General features: G+C 38.2%; 1 protein-coding gene across 27 annotated transcripts in view; it reads right to left on the bottom strand.

The window, feature by feature from the left end:
- Positions 1-20825, bottom strand: part of ubr4 (ubiquitin protein ligase E3 component n-recognin 4) — a 66325-nt gene that overhangs the window by 19123 nt on the left and 26377 nt on the right. For 9 of the 27 annotated variants that reach the window (XM_077214511.1, XM_077214514.1, XM_077214512.1 and 6 more), the window contains 34 exons: positions 17439-17540; positions 17248-17348; positions 16777-17164; positions 16167-16230; positions 15868-16059; positions 15718-15788; positions 15433-15625; positions 14411-14644; positions 14161-14331; positions 13896-14078; positions 13650-13808; positions 11808-11960; positions 11309-11536; positions 11043-11200; positions 10778-10952; positions 9984-10185; positions 9731-9894; positions 9401-9617; positions 8667-8883; positions 8268-8300; positions 7783-7846; positions 6747-6881; positions 6472-6646; positions 6253-6390; positions 6054-6175; positions 5856-5967; positions 5638-5768; positions 4733-4910; positions 4513-4617; positions 4174-4329; positions 3899-4067; positions 3593-3797; positions 3068-3181; positions 88-297 (listed from right to left, as the gene is read on the bottom strand). In XM_077214511.1, the coding sequence (XP_077070626.1) occupies positions 88-297; positions 3068-3181; positions 3593-3797; positions 3899-4067; positions 4174-4329; positions 4513-4617; positions 4733-4910; positions 5638-5768; positions 5856-5967; positions 6054-6175; positions 6253-6390; positions 6472-6646; positions 6747-6881; positions 7783-7846; positions 8268-8300; positions 8667-8883; positions 9401-9617; positions 9731-9894; positions 9984-10185; positions 10778-10952; positions 11043-11200; positions 11309-11536; positions 11808-11960; positions 13650-13808; positions 13896-14078; positions 14161-14331; positions 14411-14644; positions 15433-15625; positions 15718-15788; positions 15868-16059; positions 16167-16230; positions 16777-17164; positions 17248-17348; positions 17439-17540 (5419 nt within the window). The remainder of the gene's footprint in view (positions 1-87; positions 298-3067; positions 3182-3592; positions 3798-3898; positions 4068-4173; positions 4330-4512; positions 4618-4732; positions 4911-5637; positions 5769-5855; positions 5968-6053; positions 6176-6252; positions 6391-6471; positions 6647-6746; positions 6882-7782; positions 7847-8267; positions 8301-8666; positions 8884-9400; positions 9618-9730; positions 9895-9983; positions 10186-10777; positions 10953-11042; positions 11201-11308; positions 11537-11807; positions 11961-13649; positions 13809-13895; positions 14079-14160; positions 14332-14410; positions 14645-15432; positions 15626-15717; positions 15789-15867; positions 16060-16166; positions 16231-16776; positions 17165-17247; positions 17349-17438; positions 17541-20825) is intronic. The other 18 variants (XM_077214515.1, XM_077214538.1, XM_077214521.1 and 15 more) reach the window with 13 other exon arrangements.

Genomic DNA, 20825 nt, shown 5'->3' with positions numbered 1-20825 from the left:
CACCCACAATTTAAAGATCCGGATATTTCCTTATAGAATATATTTAACGTTTGGGTAAGAGCAAGCTTTTTAAGAACTGGTCTGTACCTTGACATATTGACGCAGGAAGAAGGGGCTCATGTCTGGGGGTGAGGAGGAAGTGTGGGGTTTAAGGAGCTGACTGGTGGCCGTTGGCTCTTCCTCACCCTGCTGGGTCTTCCAGAAATCCAGCAGGGATTTAAGCACATGCAGGCAGTAGTCTATAGCTCCCATGCTGAGCAGAGCGGTAGCTGTTGCGTTGGAGATGAGAGAAGACGACTGGCGAGAAAACAGATGAAGCTGAATTATTTAAAGGTTTTTTTACACTCACTGCTCTGCAAAGTAAACCTTGTAGCATGTAAACAATAATATTAGAAATTAACTAGATTTAAACTTACCAAAGCAAAATATATTGTTACATTTGAGGTAAGCTTTTAGGCTTTTTTTGCGTACATTAAATTATGAGAGCCACTTTGCTCTTGTAATGACACTTTTCTATTGGCTGAATCAATACTCTGGATCATTATTGGAAAAATAATAAATGCACATATACATATAACACATAAGGGGCCGTTCGGACGTGCTGCTTTGTGGAAACTATAGCTGGTTAAATAGATGCAAGGCAGGAGGACTATCAGAACTCAGTATACAAACAGATGCCAATCAAATTAATGTTCAACAATTATGTCATCAGCTACATTTTAAATACTTAATATTTTATTAAATGTAAATAATAGCAGATTTAAAACTACTTCATTTCTTAAAAGTGTACTTTAATATCCAATATTTCCTAAACGTGTATAAGAAAATAAACAAGAATTTAAAGTTAAAATGTATTTCTTATTTAAAGAATTAAATATAATTTTAATCTTAAAAAACTTATTTTGTAAATTTACAAAATCTAAACAGACCTAAGAGTGAAATAATTTATAAAGCATTTGTGCTCTACCATAAAAATATTTTCTTTTAAAGAAATTAACAATTTAGTAAGGATACATTAAATTGATCAAAAGTGACAGTAAAGACTTTTACAAATGTAAAAAAATTCTATTCTAAATTGTTAATTATAATTAAATTAAAATTCTTTTGAATTTTCTATTCATCAAAAAATCATGAAAAATATGAAGCACAACTGTAATCAGAAATGTTTCTTGAGCATCAAATCCTATTAGAATGATTACTGAAGGATCACGTGACACTGAAGATTGGAGTAATGATACAGAAAATTCAGCTTTGCCATTACAGGAATGATTTACTTTTTAAAATATATTAAAATTAAAAACAATATTATTCATTTACAATATTTCCACCACTGAATAATTTTTTTTCTTCTAAATAATAATTGCAACTTTTTATCTTAATTCTGACTTTATAACTCGCAATCTGAGGGAAATAAAGTCCAAATTGCGAAATATAAATGTGCAATTAATGTGCGAGTTTATATCATGCAATTGTAAATCTATAACTCACAATTGCGAGTTTGTATCTTGTAATTCTGAGAAAAAAAGTCACAATCGTGAGGCTCAAAGTTGTATTTACATTGTTTATTTTTTTATTCAGTGGGGAAAACAAGTTTCTATAAAATGCAGCATTGGTGAATACAAGTGACTTTTTTCAAAAGCATCTTACCGACCTGAAACTTTTGAACAGTTGTGTATGGTCAAGTAGTTTGTTATTAAGTTTAATTCTAGGGCTATGTATCGTTCAAAAATTTTCAATATCGATACCATGACTTCGATACCGGTTCCTGAACGACTTTTATCGATACCAATTTATGAACAGATAATGTTATAGCAGAGACTGTAACATTAATGTGAAGAGGGGAAAAAACAAGATAGCTAAACTGTTAATGCAGCTAACCTTAAAGTTAAGCACACTTTACAAGATGCCTAGTTTAATGTGAGTTAATTCCATTTTCCCTGTTAAAATTCTTCTGGATTCCGTTTTTTTCCCCCATTTAAATTTTTCTGGATGGTTAAATTAATTTGTATTAAATCAAAAAGCATGTGTAATTAATTTAAATCATGAAACGTGTTCAATTTAACAGCAATTTAAGTTTAACAATTATAATATTTTTCAAATTCCATTTGATTTTTACCCACTTCTTTGTTTAATTTTGTCTATATTCCATTTTAATGATTTAATCAAAAACATAACTAATTAATTGAATTCATAAAAAAAACTTAATTTATTTATTTTTGAATACAATAACAAATTGTATACAATAACAAAAGGGCCCAATGAAATGTTTTTTTTTTGGTATTTAATTAATTAATTTTTCTGGTAATCAAATGAAGGCATAAAACATTAATTTATCTTTTATTAAAATGAAAATAAAAAGGCTCTTTAATTTTTTGCCAAACAAGCACTACACAACAGCTGCTTATGGACGTAAATGAAATTTTGTTTTAATATTTTTATTATTATTATTATTATTAGTAGTAGTAGTATTACATTAAGATGAACATTATACTGTACAAGAGTAATATATTTCTACCGAAGTTTCTTTGTTAAACCAAACTTTTATTTTGACGGACCTTCTGTGACGTGATGATAGTTTGTCTCAAATGAAATCTTGTCAAAGTGAGAATATTAAACCGCAAAGGGACTATTTAAATATGAACCCTAGATGTTCTGTGCAATGAATGGCCCAGACGCCCACGCAGATCCCTTTACTACACAGCATGTGTGACGCACGCGGTGCTTGTCTGCGCCATTCTTTGCACCGCAGTGATCGCGCACTGTTGCCATCAAGCCGACGTAAACTAGTGTTTCCTTGATGCCTCACCACAGCCAGAACTTGATTTGCGCACATCATGCATGCTGCATGCTTATTGTTTCACTGACGTTGAAAAGATTAACCCCTCAGGTATCGAAATTTGGTACCAAATGACAAGAAATTTATTTGGTACTCGATGGTATCGAGGTAGCATCGAACTCGATACCCAGCCCTATTTAATTCTCAGACTTAGTGGTTCAAAATAAATCTTTTAACCTTCAGAACAAAGCTTTGTGAGTACCATATTACCATAGCGAAGTTGACAGTTACCTCAGAGGAGGATTTTGAACCAGACTTGGTGCGGGACATGAAGACACTGAGGAGCCTCATGATGACCAGGTGCACCTCGTTTATAGAGCAGCGCTCATTCTTCTTTGAAACATCCTGGAAACCAAAAATTACATAATCTACATTCTGTACATCTATATATTCCATCTATCTATGTCTCCTGTATATATGTATATTGATAATATAATCTATAGCCTGGTTTAACAGACAAGGCTTAGATTAAGCCAGGATTAAAGCTTTGTTCAATTAGGACATTTAAGTAGCTTTTATAAATGTGCCTTAGGAAAAAAAAAACATTACTGGTGTCCATCTTGAGACAAAACAATGGCACAGATAAGGGAATAAGCTATGTCAGTGAAAGTTGCTTTCAGTTAAAACAGCTCAAACAGGCATTTTAGTCTGGGACAAGCCCTTTAGTAAGGGCTTAAGCTTTGTCTGTGAAACTGGGGGTATATATTCCAAACTAGAACAATGCATTTAAGTTAAGTTCTTGCAATTTAGTCTCACCTTCTTGTGCATGCCGAGCTCGGCAATGAGCTGGGCCAGAAGGTCGTCCAGTGCTCCCTTGTCTTTCTCGTCTTCTCCATCTAGATCTGTGGTCAGCATGAGGATGACCTGCATGTAGGGAATGGCCTGAACTCCACCAACAGTGTGGAGCTGGGACAGGTGCTGCAGGAGACGCTCCAAGAGCATTAAACGCACCATGTGCAACCTGTTCAGAGGAGCGAGACAGGCAAATAGACAGTTATTATCTCCTTTTATAAACTAGAATAAAATATGTTTCTGTATAAGAAATCCATCATGTAGACAGACCTGTTGCTTGTGTGGATGTCGCCCTCTGTCTCTCCTTCTCCTTCTGATCCGTCTCCTTCATGCTGTGCAGTAGTGGTGCTGATGGCTCCAGTGCTGGAGCTCACGCTGCCTGGTCCAGCAGGGTGTCCTTCAACAGTCGTGTCCCCGTAAGCACTGCTGCGGCCAGACACTGAAAAAACACAAATTGTCCTGAGTGGATGAAACTCCCCAAAACAACCACTTTAAAATCATTTATGTTTAAAAACATCAAACAAACAGTAAAAATCAAGTCTTACCATTGTGTTCACCGGCAACCGAGTCGACGGCACTGCCTCCGCTCTCAGAGCCCACGCTGCCCCCGTGCTCGGCGGGAGAGGTGCGCAGCGTGGAGCCGTCTGTGGCCGCTGTGCTCCCCTCATCATCCGAGGCTGGGGCTGAAAGCATAACCAGAGCTGTTACAGGAAAAAAACAGCAGGCTTTGCTAAGGGGGGGGTTTCTAAAGGTGCACACGAACATATACATAGAAAAATAGCCATATGTTTGAAAATTGGAAGAAACAATGACATGAAGGGATGACAGAAGGAATGGTGGGTGAGCATGCAGAAAGAGTTTTGTGGAGAGATGTGTGCAGTTACCTGATGCAGTGGTGTCTGAAAGGGTCCCTGCATCCAAAGATGAGGAGCTGGGGGCCTGACCGGACAGACCCAGACTCTGTAGACCAAGAGCACTGCTGCTGCTGCCTGCAGACACAGCATACATTCAACATTAGACCCCTGATGGTCATAACTAGCTAAAAAAAACAAAAAAACATGGATGCTGGTTTCTCTCTGAGGGCGGAAAAGTGGAAACAGTGACCTTGCTGGTCTTGTTGCAGACTGAGAGCTATAGCCAGCTCCACCATGGTCTCGTCATCAGCATCTGGGGGGATGTCCAGCATGGGTGGGAAGCCCTCCGCCCCCGCCAGCAGAGCTTCCAGAGATGAGGGGTTCCCATTGCTCACATTCTCTGCCGTCTCCAGCACCATAGACTCTGACTGCAGATCAAACCGAGAGAAAGAAGAGGATTATATAACAACCGCCTTCTTTAAATACAGAAGTTTGAACAAAGACTTAAAGCAACTACCTCCATCGCAAATGTTTTATGACAGTGTAATATATGTTTTACCAGTGGCAGGTTTATTTTGGGGCTGGCTGTTTAAAGCATGAAGCATTAAGTAAATTGAGCTGCTGAGTTTATATTTGTGCATCATTATTCGTTGTGTGTATCCACTTGGTAAAAGTTGCTTGGAGATAAGTTAACGCACTTTTACTCACAATGATTATTTGTTCATTACCTGTTATATTAATATATAGTAAAATATTAGACGTGCAAGATTTAAAAAATCATATTACTGCCCAAAATTAAATTCAAAACTGAATTATTTAGTCAAAATTTGATTATATTATTTTATATGATTCAATTACATTAATATTTCACAATATTACGGTTTTATTTTATTTTTAATCAAATAAATGTTGTTTATGAGAATTCTTTCATAAAAAAAAAATCTTACGGACCCTAAATGTTTGAATAGTAGTGACTATATGAATTAATTACAAAACCAATCCAAAATAATCAAATCAGTTCAGATCAAATCAAACCACGGCCCAATTTAAGAGTGAATTTCACAATCATCAAGTAATAAAAAACAATCATTGTCAGATAAGTTATTAACACTCTTAGGGTCCAATAGAAGGACTAATAGTGGCTGCAAAGCTCACCACCATCTCAAAGTCTCCGTGGTCCACCTCGTTTTGCTCTTGACTCTCCTGCCTTCCGCCTTCCCCTCCCGTCATGTTGGAGGACTGCATCTTCTCATCAGCATCATCATCATCGTCGTCATCTTTATCTCCTAGCACATAAAAGCATTGTTTGAGGTTGATTCATTGAGGTGTGCGTGTATGATTTAAGTCACAAAGCTGAAAGGCACAGCTCATACCCATGGGAGTGTTGGAGCGTGGGGGAGAAGGCAATGTCACATGTCTGCGCTTGTTTCTGGGTCTCAAAACTCTAATCAGCGCCTGTTTGCAAGCAAAGCTCACCGAGGTGTCCTGTAGACCAAAAATATTAGATTACAATAATAACGGTTCTCAAAGATATAGATTATATCTGAAAAGAATGACAACGGGATACATACAGGGCAGAGCAGCATCTGCATGTAGATTTTGGATGCCACATTTATGTAATCCAGCTCACAGGTGCAGTAGCCATGAATTATATCAATTAGAGCATTCACTGTGGCTTCAATGTGAGTTAGACCTTAGAAAAAAACAAAACAATGTCAGTATTTTGAAACAATACATCCATGAACTCTTCAAATCAATCCGACCACATACCTGGCAAACAGGCTGGAGCCAAAAAGGCATTCTTGGGTTTGAGGGCATGAAGTTTCCAGAAGTTAGTAACCAGTTGCATGATGAAGCTACAACTCTCAGTATCATATTTCAGGCCATCCTTCCCATCATCACCTACATCTGACAAGAGAAAAACTGCCTGTATTAAGAAGCACATAAAATGACTACAAGATGAACGTACAAGAGGTTTAATGAGCGTACCAGTGTCTGATTGAGGAAGTCTGGACTCGGTGAAGTGCACAAGGTTATTGGGTCTCATGATGGCGATGGAGCGGGCTGTGATCACCAGCCTTTGGAACACATCAGGGTCCAGCTCCTTCCCTTCTTTACTGCAGCTGTTCAGACACTGTACTGCGTTGCTCAGCAGAGACTGATCCTAAATACAGATTCAGCACCAGTTATAAAGCTGAACGTAAAGACATGGTGATTCAGGTTTAACACAGGATCAGTTTCTAATCAGCAGTGATCATGTGTACCTTGTGGTTGTGGTAGGCTGTGCGGCTGGTGTGCAGGCTTGCCAGGAGGCCTTTGGTCTGTTGCAGTACTCCAGCAGGAGTGGGGATGGACAGGAGGAGAGTGGCCAACTCTAGAGCCGCAGTTTTATTTTTCTCCTATAGATTTTAGGGATGGAAAAGCATCACACGAAAATGAAAATTTCAATCAAAACAAACAGAAAAAACAGTAGTTTCGCTATTTGTTATAAAAAAGTGTTGCTATTTTTAACCATTTCATTTTTTTTAAAACAAAATATAAACATTAGATGAAAAACTTAAACTAAAATAAGTAGTTGCATTGACAACTGATTGAAATAAAAAGTTGACGTTGAAGCAAATTTTTTTTTTTTTAATTCAAATGAAAACAAAAAATATATTAAATTAAAGGTAGTGGGAAATATTTACTTGAAATAAATACTGTAATAGTACATAAATAACACTGGCTTTAATTTCAATAAAACAGAAATCAACACCAACAATTTTGATTATTTCTGAAACCAAATTTGTTACTACAGCAAATACAGAAATCCCATTCAATTATTTACAACTTAATTATTTACATAAATAATAATATATGCTCTGCAGGCCAATATAATAGTCATGTTGGAACTACACCATCTTAAATTGTAGAAATGCGCTATACACAGTCAACCAATGGCTAATTTATTCCAGAAGCAAAAACGTCCAAGTTAATCGAGATAATGTGAGTAGCATTTGGCAAATCATGTGATCTCAACATGGCGGTCACCATGACGGACACACTCCATGCACAATAAAACTTTTATTAGGAAAATGATATGATTTCATCTTATTCGAATGTACATAATTTTAAACATACATCCAAAACAAATATTTTCTTGTGTAAGACTCAGTAAATCAGAAAGGTATACTTAAGGCAAAATTGACTAATCCTATAGACAAGGTACTACCTATACCTTATGATTTTTTTTCTTTTTAATTTTTGGACCAACTTGTACTTTTGATATCCCTAATCTCAAAGAGAATATCTCTTCCTTACCTTTTCAACGGGGGAGCCAACGGCAAAGCAGCTCTCTAAAGCTTCCAGTGAGCTGACCACCAACCTAGAGATCAGACAACAGTTAGATAGAGAAAGCAATGCATTATATTTAAATTATAGCAGTCCAAACTAACATATTCAAGTTCTACACCATTCTCAAAGCATTGTCATTATCAAACCATAACACATTATCATCAAACATTAAGAGTTTTAAAGAACAACTCCTGTGTGATTACTAATGTCTTTATAAATGCTGTAATTGTCCTGCATGATCTTCACCAGAGCAAGCTCAGTCTGACTGCTCTCTCTCTCACTCACTCACTCACACACACACACACACACACACACACACACACACACACACACACACACACACACACACACACACACACACACACACACACACACACACACACACACACACACACACACACACACACACACACACACACACACACACAAGCAGAGAAAGGGCGGTTACTAACCGGTCCAAGGCTGATAAGGACTCAGTTTCACAACTTTTTTTATTGTTTTAGGGAGCAAAGAAAAAGAAAAATGTGTGAGGATCACAGAAAAGAAATACGTAAAAATGATTTGTATGTCAAACACAGGAAACGATTGCATGCAAGCACGAGGTCATTATGATGGCAGCCATGCACTGGACACGTCACGCGCACACCCCCCCCACTCCCTCCTCTATCCTCTGCTCTTCGTTTTAGTTACGTTAATCGACATCAAGTACGGACACTTTAGAGACAATAATATAGATTAAATGCAGTTTAAGGGAAACAAAGACAGAAAACATCATGAATTATTTTTTTACAGGAAATCAAATCAAGTAACAGGTTGAAATCAGAGCACACAGGTTAAGGTGACAAGTGTACCTCTCCAGTACAGTGCCGGTAGTTGCGATGGGGCTGGTGACGTCACTTTCCCCGGTCCCGTTGCCCTGGTTGAGGTTGGGGCTGCACACGTTGTTGACTGCAGCTGAAGGAAAGTCCTCCGGTGGCTCATCTGGCCAACCGAACTGCTCTTTGGTTTTGCCATAAATCTTAATGGAGTCCAGCATGGTGACCCCTGCTGGGTCGACTGAAGCACCAACTGAAAAAAAAAACCACACGTGAAAATTGTCAAAATACATATTATAATATATTAGTAATACAAGTAATACAAATATTTACTTTATTATAAAGGTTATAATTTCACAATATAATGTGTGAATTAAAAATAAAATAAACTTGTTGACCTTGTTACATGCACTTATTGTTGTAATAACAGTAAATTATTATAACTAAACCAAACCCTAATCTTAACCCTATCGTAAGTAAATAGTACTTAAATGTAGAATTACTTAAAATAAAGTGCAACCATAAAAAGTAATATTATTTTTAATGTAATATTATAGTGTAATTGGTTGCATTATATAATTTAATTGAAATCTGTCAAATGTTCATGTCATAACTTTTTTCTTTTAAAATTAATTTTTATAATTCATATTATGCTAGTTTTATAGTAAAATAGATATCCAATTAATAATAATAAGTAGATGAGTAGGTGTGTCCAAAATATTCACTGGTAGTGTACATGAAAGTAGTTCTGATATCTGTTGGGATCTTACTGAAAATGGAGAGCTTCTTGTCTGCCTGAAGGGCTTCCTCACGAGTGAAAGGGAAGTCAAACCAGCGGGAGCGCGTCAGGTTCAACTGCATGGTGCGTCCAAAGATTTCAATGTAGGAGGGAGCTCGCTCAATGGCCTGAGTTCCCACCTGCACCCTCATTCCTGTCATCACCATTGAGTTGTTATTGTTCACTACTTCCACCGTGAAACCTCCAGGCTGTTGGCGGGAAACAACATAAATGACTTAAAGTGGTTTGCTAAGACATTTGAACTACTTTTCCACTGATAATCATTTCAAAATAATATTGTAGCTAGAATAATTTTTTATACCTTGGTGTTGGCCACATACATCCCTGTAGAGTTCAGGCGGTGTTTGATTTGTTGGCCGTTGTAGACCTGCAGCAGGTCATTGCCACCAAACTCCACCTCTGTCAGCTGCTGATTGTGCTCGAAAAAGTCTACAGGAAACGTGACTTGGCTGGATGTGCGTGTGGCTGACGAGGGAAAAGAAAAAGGCACATAACCATCTCTAAACCACACTAAACAACATGTGAAGAATCCGAGAGAATGTGGCGTGACTCACTGGCTGTAGCTGTCTTGCGTTTACGGACAGGTTTCATGATGCTGATCACACTGCTAGGCTGAAGGGAGGGCTGGAGCCAATAGGACGTGTTCTCCACGTTAGCCATGTATATACGAAGGCTGCCATCTTCACACAGCAGAATCATAGTGGTGCGCTGCTGCTCGTTGCTCGCTGTGTGACGGATTGCTACCATGTCCTGAATCTGAGGGGAAGTGAGAGACTTTGTGTTTTTGCTTGACTTGGCATAGTAGTAGGATTTATTGAAACCAAACTTTTGCCCATTCCAGCCTCTGGTACCCTGGTATCAGTAGTAAATTGGGACTTCGGTGACTGGTAAAATTTAATAATTCACTCTCAATCTGCTTGTAATCTCAATTTCTGGCATTCAATAATTGTATAAATGCATTGGTAATGCACGAAAATCAATGTAAATCTTTTATTATTATTAAAAAACAAAAATACATTATATTCCAGTAAATATTTATATTTATGATACATTTTATAATATTTCCAGGGCTCTGAAAAAGTAAAATGCCGTTTTCTGTGATTAATCACAGCTAACATTATTAATTGTGATTAATTAGTGAGAGCATATGCTAGCCACAGGAAGTGAGCAAAAATATTAGCACGGCCTCAGAAGGGGGGTTGGGGCAAAAAACAAAACTACAAATGTTGCATTAAGCAGTACACACTAAATCACAGAAAACAATGCGTTTTACAACATAATATTAAAAGTTTTATAATATATATATTTTATACTTCCTCTAGACCACTAGGAAAATCTAGGAACTGACCTTAGCTTTCGCAGGCAGGGTTTTGATTTCCTGGATGAGGAACGTGTCTGGTTTTACCATGATGACCAGAGGGATTCCTGTGGTCTGCTGCACGCAGCATAGCAACCCTGGGTGGTTCATCACTTCTGACCACTGACAGAGTGCTGGAGAGGTCTTACTACTACCTCCATTAGAACTTGATGTACAAGAGAATGAACATTAGAGAAATACAAAACACATGAGTGAAAGAGTGTTACATAAGAATAGCATTGTGTAGAAATCCTACCCTTTGACATTGATGGTGAAGAGTCTCTGTGTTTCCATGCTGCTGCGGCTCACTGTGGCAGCGAATGACTTGCCCTGACTGTAGCTGAAGAAGAGCATCTGCAGGACGTGGGAGTAATACACAGAGACTCCGCCTCCAGCCACCTGGCCATTACTATCCTGTGAAGCAAACACAAAAACTAACTCAGAATGCTGTCATGTTCAATCCATTCGGTTAACTTATTGCAGTCTAATTGACTATATAGTAAAAGATAAGATCATAAAAACCTTCAGATCCTCGTGGTTGATCTCTAGAACGTTGGTGACGTAGAAAGGGCCATGCTGGGCACTGCTGGACTCATCCATCACCTGAGTGTACATGTAGCCAGCTGAGGACATGATCACAATGATGTTTTTGCCCTCCTCGTTAAACAGGAAAGTGGCATCTCTGATCTTCGAACTTGGTAGCAGAAAGTAGTACATGGGGCTCAGCGCATCCACAGATAAGTCGTAAATCTGCAAGGAAAAGTCATTTGAGGCACAAAATTTTCAAATTTCTCACATTTGAGAGTACTTAGCCCAAACAAAAATAAACATTTTTACTTAATTGTAATGTAATATTTAGAAATAATTGTAAAATATTACAATATTTTTTACAGAATATATGGGAGATGATGTGCATTATCCATTGTTTCCACATTTTAAAAATGATAAACTTCTAATTGGAAGTTGTTTGCCAATTTTCAACCAATAACAAAGCAGTTCCATGACAAGTACAATAATTCACCTTGACAAAATCAGCAGTTATAATGGCCAATTCAGTCTGTGATCCAGGAAGCCAGATGGCCTTGATGATGAAGTTTCCAGTTGCAAGTTGCGGATGCAGGACTAAGTGATCTGACACAGAGCCTGTGCTGCTGAACGTCAGAACGTGACAATCCTGTAGATGATAGGCACAGAGAAATGAGACTAAAATCATTGGGGAAAATAACAGGGTTCCTGCACACTTTTTAAAGTCAAATTTAAGGCTTTTTAAGACCTTTTTAAGACTTGAAGAAATCAAAATTAAGACCGTACATTAGGGGTGTGCAATATTGACAAAAATATATCTCGATATTTTAAACGTTTTGTTGATAATAATTAGAGGATATTTTACTGATTGTGTTTTTGTGCTGGTGCAATGGCTGGTTTAGGCCTGTTGTTGACAGCAGACTCACGAAGATATTCATATTTTTCATATTCTATGCAGTGGTCAGTTCACAGCAGTGACAGAAATGATTAATTAACTTGCAATATTTGCCACCTTAAATTGATTTCCAGGGGAATTTTCACCTATATATGGACATTTTTTCTAAACTTATTTAGAGTTCTGCATCACCTTTTATGTCAAATACTAACATTCAAATTAAATTATACAGTAATTATACTTATTTATACAATAATACTTAATTACACAATAATTATACAGTACCACCGTTACCAGTCAAATTAAATCATTCAATCAAAATCCATCTTTGCAGTTCAGAGGTGACACAGAAGCAGCATCAGAAGAGGCATTAATATTTACACTCCATTTACAATTGCATAAATAAAGCTATGAGATAGTTTTAAAAAAAATCCATATTCAATATTTAAATATGAAATGATTTCTAATTTTAACGTTTTAATTAAAGGGTACTTTAAATATGAAACTAAAACCGCCAGTAGGCGGCAGCAAGTCACTGTCTTAATACCGTAAGCGAGTTGAGGGAGTCATTCATTCAACCGATTTGTTCAAACGGCTGATTCATTCGGGAAAGAAACAAGTGATTGTTCATTGAATCGTTAAAATGACTCGTTTAAAACGTGGATTTCAGTCAAGAAATCATCGGTGTCTGTTGCATTAGACTCTGCTACGGTTTCATTTTGAAATTCTCGTCAGCGAAATAAAGGGAAAACAAATAATATTGTCAATATGGTGTCTAAAAAGTAACTCACAATGTTAATTTATTTTTAATTTAACTAATGTATAACAAAATATCACACTTGTGCACGGGAAAACGGCACTCTTACTGATGTGATATTCTAATATAAGAACATAATATAAATATAAGACAAAAACTAATTTGGGGACATAGGCCTACCTATAACTGCACTTACACATCACGCAGTGAAAGCACGAGAGACAAATGCGATGTCAGCTCACAGTGCCTCGTACATCGTTAAAACAATGATTACAATATCATAGTAGACAATACACATCGCACACCCCTACGCACAAAGAATGAACTTACTACTGAACTGACATTTGCCAACTTTCTTCTTCTCTCCTCTCTCGCGTGCAGGAGACAGACGTTATTCTGCCGGCCGCGAATGTGATGCGAATTGTCACGTGACCAAGCAAATCCACAAAGATAGGATAATAAAAAATAATACTACGCTAATTAGATAGTTTTAATTTGGAAAACATTTAGATATGTCGAAGTCGAAGTGTCATCTAAAATTTAAGACCTTTCATAAGTAAAAATAAGACTTAAGACTTTTTATGGCCTTAAATTTTAAAAATCTAATTTAAGACTTTTTAAGACTTTTTAAGGATCCGCGGGAACCCTGAATAAAGTTGTGTCATAGTTTTGTCAGCATTTGCTACCTTGAGTCCACACACTGCTAGATAATCCTCATTACAGGGGTTTCCTGTGAGGCTGAGCACAGTGAAGGGAACCGGAGCGGAGGCTAGACGAGTCAAAGTCAGTTTCCTCTTACTGGAGTCAGCCTGCTTCAACAGTGCAGACAACTGCAGGACCGTGATCTGCAAAAAAAAAAAAAAAGAATATGTAGTCCCAATAAAAAATTAAGTAGCACAGATACAAACTCGTGTTAAGGTTTTCTGTAATACCTTGCCCTTCTCATGGCTGACAGCGAGGTGTTGTCTGCGTCCGTGAGGGGACGACAGCACACACATCGCCACCCGACGCAGAACATGCGCGCTGATGAGCTGGCGGATGGTCTGTCCTTGATCTCCACTGTAGTTCATTCTGACATTCTCAAAAGCACCCTCTTGTGAGCCCAGTGTGGGAACCTGGAAGATAAAAACATGTTTAGGTGTCAGCAATTTTGTTTTGGGAGCATTAAGAACAAGTTTTTAGGTATATGGTTCATACCATGAGCTGGTCGGTCATCTCAACGGTCTTGTCTTGAGTGTGTAATTCGTTGAGAGCGTGCTGAGCCCGGCTGCTGCTGCCCACCGCTGATGCCTGCTGGAAGTTGGTCTGAATGGCGTCCATTAGGAAAATGAGCAACTCCAACACTAGGGCTGCTGTGGAGGAGCTTGACTGCAAAAAAGAATGATAGCAGTGAGACAGGTCCAGTTTGCTTTCATTCAAAACATCAATGATTCAGAAATTCTCGCACCACTTGAACGAGCAGGTCCTCTCTGCAGCCCTCAATGTTTTTACACACACTGCTCTTCTTAGGCTTGTCGTCGTCGCTAGTTTTGCCGTCACAGATGGTGACTTTTCCTTTGTCCGCGGGTGAGGCGCTCTGGTGACGGATGGCGCTCTCTGGCATGCGCAGCTCGCTCTGAAAGGCCGAAGACTCCTTCATGGTGGAGCTCATTCCACTGCTCGGACTTCTTTTCACTAGAGCCTGTAAAACAAGGATACAGACCCAAGATCAGGGATACAGGATGCATTGCATTGACTAAATTATAAAGATGTTTATGCTTGGGGAGGGGAGGGGACACCACAGGGAAGAGGGAAATAAATTAGATTATTACATGCTTTGTGTTTCCATCAAGGAGACATGCATGAGTGGATATGGCTTAAGTGTTGAAATGTTTATCTGAAAGCTTTTAAGATTAGAAAAATAAGTGGAAATCGTATGGATATACAACTACTATAATGAAAATTAAAGGAACAGTTCACCCAAATATTACAGTTTTAACATTATTTACTCACACTGATGTTGTTCCAAACTTGTTTCTAAATTTTTTATCATACTGAGTACTAAACTTAGTTATTTTCCGCCTACATTTTAAACAAGTGCATTTTTTTGCTTCAGGGGATATAATAATAGATGGAGATATAATCCAAATCTTTTGAAGCCATTCAGTAGTTCTATGGACTATTTAAGTTTTTTTTCTTTTTGGGTGATTTACAGTGGTAGTTATTATGGAAAAGTGCTGTGTAAAATTAGCCTTTATGTTCCACTGAAACAGTTTGAAACGATACAAGAAAATGTTTGTTATAGTGGGTGAACAATTCCTTTAACAATATAATCTTAAGTAATATACTAGTACTACCAAACAATAGAGGACAAACTTGCTTTACTACCAAAAAAAGGAAAGGTGAAATGTTGCAAACCCTGATGAATTGGGGGAGATCTGAAATGAGCTAATGGCAGTCAATGATAAATGATTTGCAAGCCAAAGTTACCGCTGTTGCTCTTTTCCCATGATGACCTGAAGTATTCGGTCTCACCTGGCAGCTGCCATCCTCCTTGGCACCGCAGTCACAGAAGAAAGAGCCGTATTTGGCATAGGAGATCTCATGGTCTTTGTGACAGACCTTGGCACACACTGTGCACACACCTACCCCATCCACCATCTTACAAGTGTGACAGTGATACCTGTACGGGGAAGAGCGTGAGATTAAAGGCCAACAGCACAGCTTCTGAACGCTTCTGTTTCATAGCAAAGGAAGGCCGTGTGGATCCATTACCAGTGCTGGTTCATGAACTCCTTTTGAGTGATGGTGAAGGTGCATAGCTTATTGCAGAGTGAATCCTCATCCTATAACACAAGAGACTTAGATATGATAGGAAAAATCAAAGCAATCTTTAAATTTACAGTGAGCAGATCATTTCCTGACCGAGTCTTCAGCCTGTGAATCTTCCTCCTCTACAGCTAGGTCCTCTACCCAGTCAGAGTCCACTTCAATGGCCTTCTCCTCTCCCTCCATCAGGAGCTGGGACGAGCCCTGGCCACTGCTCTGTCTCAAAGCGTTCATCACATCCGCCAGATAGGAAATGATGTGGCAGGCACACTCCAGCATGCTGGCATGCTGCAAACAAGAGTGTTTCACTAATGGCCCGAAACAATTAAATCCAGGACGTGTGAATGGTTACCGTAGAAATGGACTTTTGACTTTTACCGTCAAATTGCACCTACCTTTCCTTGCGACACATTAGCGGTAACTTTTTCCACAACGTTCTTCTGATACAAGTATTTTTTACTGAAAGAAAAATAGGAAAGTTTCAGATTTAGGAGGTAAATACTCCACGAAATCAGAGTTTGGGTTTTGTAGTTTCAGTGTATGTGTGGCAGTTTCTAATTAATTTTTTTTAGCTGATATAAAAATGATGTATAAAATGTAGTCCTTTATTTTCTTATAGGAACAAATAGCAAAAAGTATGATGTACTTTAACAATTTGTTCAATAAAATGCTGTGAAAAAGCATTATTTCTTAGAAATATTTTATTATGGATTTAAAGTTCAGCTGTAGTCAATCTTTGATCCCTAAAATTACATATTGAACATGAGCTAACATGAACTCACAATGGAACATTTAGACAAATATCAATAAATACTGTAACAAACGGATTGCTCAATAGGAGTCCATGTTAGTTAACGCATTGTCTAAAATTAACTAATGGGACAGAATTGTCTAAAATTAACTAATGGGACCGCATTGTCTAAAATTAACTAATGGGACCTTTTTGTAAATTGTTACTTTTATATTTTTTAAATATATAATTTCCCTCAGATGTCAGTCACTCACCATCTTGTGAGCCAGTCAATGGCAGCTCTGTGTAGCTGTAGATGTCCTGCTCCTTGTCCTGCACTGGCTAGAGTGGCCATGATGACCATGAGCTCAGGAAAGCCTGCCCCATCCCCGCTGGCCAGCATCTCCGTTGCCATGGGTATGAGAGTGCTCAGAAGCACCGTGCAGACGCCCTCGCCAACCTGGCTGTTATCACGGACAATATAGGAGGTGAGGAGTTGCAAGAGCTGTCTGTTCTCTTGCACTGTGTCCAGCTGGTCTGAATCTTTAGGAGGGGAGGCCGTCATGCGCCTCAGCCAGGCCTGCAGCCTCATGGGCTCCACACAAGCCAGCTGGGCCAATGAGCCGCACAGGCACAGAAGGCTGGAATTGGGGCTCTTTTCCGCTGAGGGATGAACACAGATGAGAAGTGTAAGAGGGGAAGAGTAAAAGGGGCAAATTTTTGAGAGACATAACATGGCTACATACTGAGCTGAAACAGTTTAGTAAAGAATTTCAGAACTCTGTTACAGAACTTTGCAGATAGATTCTCGTTGGCTGTGGCCATCATGATCTGCACCAATTCTCCCCTACAAGACAAGGGGGGAAAAGTGATGTATTAAAATGATGCAAAGGGTTTCAAGCAATTCCTAAAAAGAGTTTATTCAGTTAGAATGTACCTGAATGAGAAGAATTCCTCCATTGCTTTGCGGACCTGACTGCTTTCCAGCTGTTTCTCCAGGTATTGTAGACACTCTTCAAGAATTGACTCGTCCAGACCACTAATTGGAAACAGAACCATATTAAAGGCATAGTTCTCCCAAAAATGAAAATTGTGCCTCATGTTGTTCCAAACCCTTAAAACCTGGGTTAATCTTCAAACCCAAATTAAGAAATTTTTGACAGTCCAGGTAACCAAAATTTTAAAGACCCAAAATGGTTTTAAAGGTGCCGTATAATGAATCAATATGAATTGAGCAGTTTAATCCAGTCTTGTGAAAAGAAACAATCGCTTTATATAATGAACAGATTCAATTTAGGCATTTATTTACGTCACAGACAATTTGTGTGAGAGAAATGTTCTTAGGAAGTCTTTAACTATCCTAGAGGATACATCCCACATTTTGTTTCTAGAATTTGAATTGCTTCCCTCCCGGAAGCGATATAGAGTGCCCAAGTGGAGGACCGCTAAAGCCTCTAGGTCTTTTGTTTCAAACGCAGTTATGAGTGTAAATACTTATATGAAACAAAGAAAAGGTACCGTGAATTTTAAATGGTAGCTATACGAAGATCTATCATAAATGCCCAGGGTTTTTGTGATGTTATGCTGTCTTTTTTTGTTTTTTTTGTTTGTTTCTTGTTTTATAAAATTTGTATGTTTTTGAGGTTGAAGCTATTGCCCTGTAAAGGGACAAAAAAGATTTTACTACTACTACTACATATGGTAAACATGGAAGCTTGTGCATGTCGCAGGCTAGCACAAACCTCATTGGTTTTCGAGCAACACATGAACAAGAACCAATAAGGTTTGTTCTAGCGCGCAACACACACTCACAGACAAGTTGCCGTGCTCAACATATGTGATGCGCTCAATCTATATGTGCATGTTTATATGTGAATAAAAGCGGAAATTTAATCTGTTCATCATATAGCGATCGTATCTCTTCGGGATTAACCAAAGTGTTATGGGTTTGGAAAAACTTGAAGTGAGTAATTGAAGACAGAATTTTAAATTGGGGAACTTACCCTTCAATCTAGATTATTTTAGATTACTTATTATTATTATTAGACTTTGTCCACCTTAGTGGAAATTTGTCTTTGACTTCTCCAAACTGATATGCATCAGTGATGCCACAGTTAAAATTACAAAAAGACACAGTTAAGAGTATGACAGTACCACCATCAACATACAACAACAGAAAATGGAAAGCAGCGCAGCGACCTACGATAAACACAAAAAATGCTTTCAGTTTGAATTAAGTTCCTGTATGGCATGGGGAATAAAAGATCTCTTATAGATGTTCCGCCTCGCCCTTGGGACCCTGAATCTACGGCCCGATGGGAGCAACTCAAACTCTGAGTTGAGTGAGTGTAGGGTTTCTACTGATATCTGTCTGGCCTTCCTGAATACCCGCTCTATCAAATACACCCCCAAGCTGCCTTTGTGACTTGCCAATCACCTTCCCTGCAATATTAACAATTTTGGAAAGCTTGTTTTTGTCTTTCACACTCAGGTTGCCGTACCAAGCTGTTATATTAAACTGTAAAATGCTTTCTACCAGGCCCCTATATGCCATCTCAAGAATGTGTTGACTGACCTTGAAGCTCCTCAACTTTCTAATTAAAAACAATCGCTGGTTAACTCTCTTAAAAATACTCTGAGTCAACATTATAACTTAAAGTGTGATAAATGATTGTGCCCAAGTACTTAATTTTTTCTACTACCTCCACAGGCCGACTGTTAAGTACAACAGGGGCGATGTTACTGGCCCCTCTTGGTTTTGTTTGTATTATAAGTTATTTTGTTTTAGTCATGTTAATTTCCAGTTTAACAGTCTGACACCAGTTCTGCAGTAAAGTGACTTGGCTAAAGTAAGCTTCCTCATGTGCAGCATTATTTCTGTGAGAAGTCCTACCAAGGCCATGTCATCAGCATATTTAAGTAAACTAACATTGGTACTGTGCACAGTCATGTAATTTATATAAATTGAAAACAGCAAAGGTGACAACACACAGCCTTGTGGTGCTCCAGTATTTATAACAAGCTCATCTGAGTAGACCCCATTCATAAAGACTCTCTGAGGGCGATCAGTTAAGAAACTTTTAATCCAGTGAATGAGCCCACCATTCACCTTCATCCTATGAAGTTGTTCTAAAAGAATATCAATTTGCATAGTATTGAAAGCAGAAGTAAAATCAATAAAAAGAACCCGAACAAATGATTTTGGTTGTTGCAGGTGTTTATCTATTTGATTTACAAGAGTAAGAGTTGCATCCTCTGTGCCCCTGTGTGACCTATAGGCAAATTGAAGGGGGTCAAGTTGATTCCCAACAGAAGACATAAGATGGGTGCTGACCACTCTCTCCAAACACTTGGCTAAGAGTGGAGTGAGTGCCACTGGTCTAAAGTCTCCAAGGGTTGTAGCCCTAGAGACTTTAGGCACAGGTATTATTGTGGATTTCTTCCATGAGTTTGGAAAAACACCACAATACAGCAAAATTTGAAACAGCTGAGTAAGAACCCCTTTAACTCTCTGGGGTCGAGAAACGCGCCGGCGCGTTTTGCTGTTTTTTTTCCACATAGCAGCAACATAGACTTAAAATACTCCGTCATTTTTGGTCATATAAATAAAATCAATACATGATTATAAACTATAGAGGGTCTTCTTTTTTTTGTGTACACTCACATTAACATCAAAACCGTGTGCTTTTGTAAAATGAAGAAAATAAACAGGGTGTGCTTTCTGCCTCTCTGTCTCCGTTAAATTTTTTTCTGGTGCACGTCTCTAAACTTAAACAAAGCTCAGCGAATACTATTCACACAAGCATGAGCAAAATATCTTTATAATCATTTAAGTTTGTACTTTTAAAATATCTAATTCAAAACTAAAATAAATATTCTCTGTTTATGTAATCTATTAAAAAAGAGAGAGGTGTCAGCCGATCTCATTATCGTTCTCTCAGCTCATTATTCTGCTAATGTGACACGCCCACGGAGAGCGCGCGCTATTCAAACGCAAATGATCTGAAGCAACACATGCAAAGTGTCAACGCCCCTCATAAACGCAACATAAACACAACAAATGTAATCATCAGATTAATGTAGCCTACTATTTCTTCTTGCGAGGCTGTGTGAGGAATAATCCTGGGACATTTACCTCAGAACATGTGCTGTTTTTTTTCATTACGAGGAGCAACGGATCCATCTGATAAGTTCTTTATTATTATTGTTCTAATCGCGATATCATAGTGTATGTAAACCGCAAAAAGACTGTTTAAATATGAATCGCGTCTGTGTGTGAATGAATGAACTGAACAGTTTTTACCAAACCCTATTACTATACTGA

Source organism: Siphateles boraxobius, unplaced genomic scaffold (assembly GCF_051911475.1).
Source record: "Siphateles boraxobius isolate OS27281-9 unplaced genomic scaffold, OSU_SipBor_1 68, whole genome shotgun sequence".
NCBI lineage: Eukaryota > Metazoa > Chordata > Actinopteri > Cypriniformes > Leuciscidae > Siphateles > Siphateles boraxobius.
This window is presented reverse-complemented; position numbering and strand designations above follow the sequence as displayed.